This window comes from Mesoplodon densirostris, chromosome 1, assembly GCF_025265405.1.
Source record: "Mesoplodon densirostris isolate mMesDen1 chromosome 1, mMesDen1 primary haplotype, whole genome shotgun sequence".
NCBI lineage: Eukaryota > Metazoa > Chordata > Mammalia > Artiodactyla > Ziphiidae > Mesoplodon > Mesoplodon densirostris.
This window is the reverse complement of record NC_082661.1, coordinates 98,125,818-98,130,939: the sequence shown is the minus strand read 5'-3', so window position 1 is coordinate 98,130,939 and position 5,122 is coordinate 98,125,818. Positions and strand designations below refer to the sequence as shown.

Below are 5,122 nucleotides of genomic sequence, written 5' to 3'. Positions count from 1 at the left end.
AAACTTGTACTTTGAATGCTGATTGAGCTAAATAACATAAGATGGGCAAACTTACAACTTATTTCAAAATGAGGCAAAATATTGGCACTTAATTGAATATTTTCAGAATATTTGAGGAATTAAGAAGACACTCAAGTCAGCAATATGCAAAGCTGCAACAATTGGCTAAGGAAAGCAGAAGACAGTTAATGTAGGCGGTATCAATTTTAAGTCAAGGTCCATCAAAGCCAATGAACTCATGCCAAAATTAAGTACAAATACACAGTGCATACATTAAATAAATTGTTTCTGAAAAGGAAAAGTAATCGGTGTCAGCTGGACTATTGAGAGGAAAAAATAGTGGTGAAAACAGGGCTCAAGGATGATAGAATTTGGATAATAGTAGGGAAAGGATATTTTTAAAAGAATTAACTGCATGTACATATAAAACAAATAATGAATTAGCTTGACAGAAGATATATGTAGCTAGGATAGAATTGATATTGCAAAGTTATGGTAGTCATTTGTAATTTTTTTAACTGAAATCTTATGAAAGAATTGTTAGTAAGATTATTCTAGCAGCAAAATGCACAATGGACTGCCATAAAAACAGACTGGCATATAGGCAAAAGAAGATAAATGAGTAAAACTCATGCAGTAATACACAAGGAAATGAGGCAAAAGCAGTGGCAATGGAAACAGAAAGAAAGGGCAAATGTAAAAGACATCCCGAATTAAGAAATTATTGAATCAACACAGCTGACAAAACGATGAGATTTAGAGAATTAAAGAGAGGAAAGAATCATAGATGCTTAAAAATACTTACTTTATTAAAACATAAAAATGAAAGCAGTATAATGAGTAGTACAAATAGGAAGAAGCATGACGTGGTCATTTAACAAATAGAGGTTTGTACCTGTTGCCTGCAAGTTGATTAGAGACAAGAATATAGGACTAAATTCTGAATCTGGAAACTCTTCTTCACTTCTCACAAAATGTTTAGTGACGATCACACTAAAGTAAAATGGAAAGTCCATGAGTTTTTGAAATATTTTGGTATCTTGCTATAGCTGTGTTATTGTTGTACAAAGACCTAATGTGATCTTCAGCATTTTTCCTAGAAATAAAAGGTCTCAACAAAATTCTTAGGAAATGCATACTTTGGAACTTTCTTTTATAAAAATCTGGTAATACTGAATATGATGATCACTTTTATTTACATTAAACAATGCCATATAGTGTCTGAATCTTTAAAGTATGTGCTGAAATCCACTGACAGTATTCATCAACTACGTCAGCAGCCTTTTTTTCTTTTTTAATTGCAGCCTAGAGGATGTGGTCGAAGAAAAGATTATTTATTTGAACAATTGATCCTACAGGAGCAACACATAGAATAAATTTCACAAAAAAATCATTAATCAGGATGAAGTTAGGAGTAATCATAAAACCATTATTCAAAATCAGATAGGTTAAAGGCAATTTGGATTATTATAGTGAAAATCACCCTCTAGCTTAGTTGTGTGTATGTGTGTGTTTTTAATGTATCACTGAGAATGAATTTTGTTAGAATATCATTATCTTCTGAAAGAGAAATATATTTTTTCTAGTCCTTACATTAGAAAAGATGCCACTCTGGGGACTCACTCACTCGTTCAGCCGTAAAGTCTTGTTACTCAGAGTGTAGTTCAGAGACCAACAGAATCTGCATCACTCAGGAGCTTTTTGGGAAGTGTAGAGTTTCCAGTTCATTCTGATTCCAAATGACTGAATCAGAATCTGCTTGCAAGCAAGATCCCTTCTGGATTTCTATGTCCATTAAAGTTTGAAAAACACTAAATTAGCCTTATATAAACTGATCCATGCAATTCCATTTTGCAGGTGACATTCCGTAAGATGCATGATGATTCAAATTTAAGGTTTTATAGGAATGATGTTACGGAATTTGTTTAATGCTAGAGGAAATGAAACCGATGTTAATCAAAACCTATTCTGTGCCAGATATTAGGTTAGACATTTCCAAATCTACTAATTCATTTAATCTTTACAATACGCTCTGAGGTAAGGGACAGTATTTTCATTTCTCTGGGCATGAAAACCAACCTCAGGTTAAATATCTCATCTCTTCCACGCAGTGGATTCTTTCAATAAATACTGAGCATCTCGTTTCTGCAAGTCCCTGAGTTAAGTCAGCGGGGAAGTAAAATGGGCATGGTCCCTACTGTCATGGAATGTAATACAATATATTTTGATTAGACAAATGCTACAAAAGTACCAGGCCTCTAAGAGCGAAACCTAAACTTTTTAATAAGTTGTATAGGGAAAACCTGTATTTGGAAAGAGCATCAAAAGTGATTGCTGAGGAACACAGTTTTGTCAAGTTGGCCCTGAACAAAAAGCGAGTGTGTCATGGAGTTTAGGAAGGGGATTCAAGGGGCAGTTGAGGCTGGAACATGGCAGGAATCCTGCAGAACTTTGAAGAACAAGGTGCGGAGGTTGGAGCCTACCCAAGAGTCGAAGAAAGCCACTGGAGGGCTTGAAGCTAGAAAGTGACAAGCCCTGATCCACACTTGGCGAAGCTCCTGCAGTCAGACTTACGCCAGGGCCTGCGGGCGGGTGGGTTTATTAGGGCCACTCCCCTAGGCTGCCTTTCTCCACCCCGGTCACCGCCTCCCGCTCCTCGGCTGAGCTGTCCGAGGGGGGTGGGAAGAGAGCGAGAGGGGCGGGGGGAAGAAAAACATTCTCCAAAAACATTAAAAAGAAAACATCCCCCTGGGCAGCGAGTGCGCGGGAAGTTGATGGTGCGAGTTCCGGGCTTCCCGCCCGCCCCCCCGCCGGCCGCAGCCCGGGTGAGCCCCCAGCCCCTGCTCGGCCGCCGCCCACTGGGCCGCGGCCATCCGTCCGTCGGTCCGTCCTCTTCCCCACCCCCGACCCCCCACCCCCGACCTGCCCGGGGCGCAGCGCGGGGTCTGCAGGGAGGAGAGCCGCCGGGGTTGGTCAGGGCTCAGTCCGCGGAGCCCCCGGCCGCGCCCGGCCGGCGGCGCCTGCACGACCCGGTCCCGGGCGGTTCGGGGCTCCGGGGCCCCGCGCGCCGCGTCCCGGGCCGCCGCCTCAGACGCCACTTGTGGAATTCTTTCCCCCGGCGGCTGTAACTTTAAACCGGCCTGAGCGAGGCCTATTTTTATTAAGAAACCAGCGACCGGGGAGAATGGCTGTGGAGAGCGCTGAGATGGAGGGCCAGCCCGCCACTTGAAGATTCCTCACCAAGTGGCCGGGAAGGACCGGCTTGACCTAGGAATCTTTCTTTGAGATTTCAAGGTTCTGTCGCCCCCTTCCAGGGTTGGCCGGACTGGTAGGGTCTTTTGACTGATGGTGCTGCCCGAGCCTGGGGAGCTGTACGTGAATGAACCGCATCGCCTGGCCTCAGAGCGCTGACTCTGAGGCCACCACGCATGAGCCCAGGCCACCACGCATGAGCCCGGGCCACCCTCCTGCAGAAGTCACTCCAGGAGCTCCTTAGGGACCGGCTTGTGGCGGTGAGGAGCCAGGAGATGCATGTAGCAGCCAAGTACCGCCAGGCCTCCCTGTACGTGGGTGACCTCCACGCGGACGTCACCGAGGACCTGCTGTTCAAGAAGTTCAGCGCTGTGGGGCCCGTGCTGTCCATCCGCATCTGCAGGGACCTGGTCACCCGCCGCTCTCTGGGCTATGCCTACGTGAACTTTCTGCAGCTGGCGGATGCCCAGAAGGCCCTGGACACCATGAACTTTGACCCGATAAAGGGCAAATCCATCCGTCTCATGTGGTCTCAGCGTGACGCCTACTTGAGGAAATCTGGAATTGGGAACGTGTTCATCAAGAATCTGGACAAATCCATTGATAACAAAACCCTTTATGAGCACTTTTCGTCTTTTGGGAAGATCCTGTCCTCCAAGGTGATGAGTGATGATCACGGCTCCAGGGGCTACGCGTTTGTGCACTTTCAGAACCAGATTGCCGCAGACAGGGCCATCCAGGAGATGAATGGGGCACTGCTTAAGGACTGCAGGCTGTTTGTTGGCAGATTCAAAAGCCGCAAAGATCGGGAAGCCGAGCTCCAAAACAAAGCCAGTGAGTTCACCAATGTTTACATCAAAAACTTCGGAGATGACATGGATGATGAGAGACTGAGGGAAGTTTTCAGCAAGTATGGAAAAACCCTGAGTGTTAAGGTGATGACAGATTCCAGTGGGAAATCCAAAGGCTTTGGCTTTGTGAGTTTTGATAGCCACGAGGCTGCCAAAAAGGCTGTTGAAGAAATGAATGGAAAGGACATAAATGGACAACTGCTTTTTGTAGGCCGGGCACAAAAGAAAGCAGAGCGACAGGCTGAATTAAAGCAAATGTTTGAGCAGCTGAAACAGGAAAGATTTCGGCGGTGCCGGGGAGCCAAGCTCTATATTAAAAACCTGGATGAGACCATTGATGATGAAAAGCTACGGAGGGAATTTTCTTCATTTGGATCAATTAGCAGAGTTAAGGTAATGCAGGAAGAAGGGCGAAGCAAAGGATTTGGCTTGATCTGCTTCTCCTCTCCTGAGGAGGCCACTAAAGCAATGACTGAGATGAATGGCCACATCTTGGGCTCCAAGCCGCTCAACATCGCCCTGGCCCAGAGGCCCTAAGAGAGGAAAACTTAATGCACCAGCCAGTGTTTGTAGCAGCTTGGGGGATGTGAGTGATCTCTGCCTGAATCGTCCTCAGTAAATTTCAAATCCCAGCTGATGGCTGCTTAGTTTAGTAAACATTATGATCGAAGGTTTTGTATACAAAGCTATTTATTTTTCTTTGGAGGAAAAATAAGTGAATCTTAGAACCTCGGTTCTTTTTATAGAGGCACATCATCTAATTATAATATGGTATATTTTTCTGATTTTGATGTAGTGCTCATAGCAATAAGTATAATTAGATATATTTTTACTGCATTTTGAACCAACTGAAGTGTGGTAATTATTTGCATTTATTGCATACTTTTTCTTATTTTAATAATATTGCTAGCTTTAATTTCTTCCATGAAAATATGCCCAAAGTAGTTCTTATACACGAGGATTGCAAAGTAATTTATTTTTACAAACAGAAATTTTCTAATTGCTCATCTATTTTTTTT

At 44.0% G+C, this 5,122-nt stretch overlaps 1 protein-coding gene across 1 annotated transcript; it reads left to right on the top strand.

Annotated features, from left to right (window-relative positions):
• Positions 1-3,036: 3,036 nt before the first annotated feature.
• On the top strand, positions 3,037-4,895 carry PABPC4L (poly(A) binding protein cytoplasmic 4 like). The gene has a single exon (XM_060089132.1). It carries the CDS (start codon positions 3,528-3,530, stop codon positions 4,638-4,640), a length of 1,113 nt encoding a protein of 370 aa, XP_059945115.1. The 5' UTR covers positions 3,037-3,527; the 3' UTR covers positions 4,641-4,895.
• Positions 4,896-5,122: the final 227 nt, after the last annotated feature.

Bases quoted from the DNA above. Each gene is read 5' to 3' on its own strand.
- PABPC4L (XM_060089132.1), top strand. From the start codon at position 3,528: ATGCATGTAGCAGCCAAGTACCGCCAGGCCTCCCTGTACGTGGGTGAC.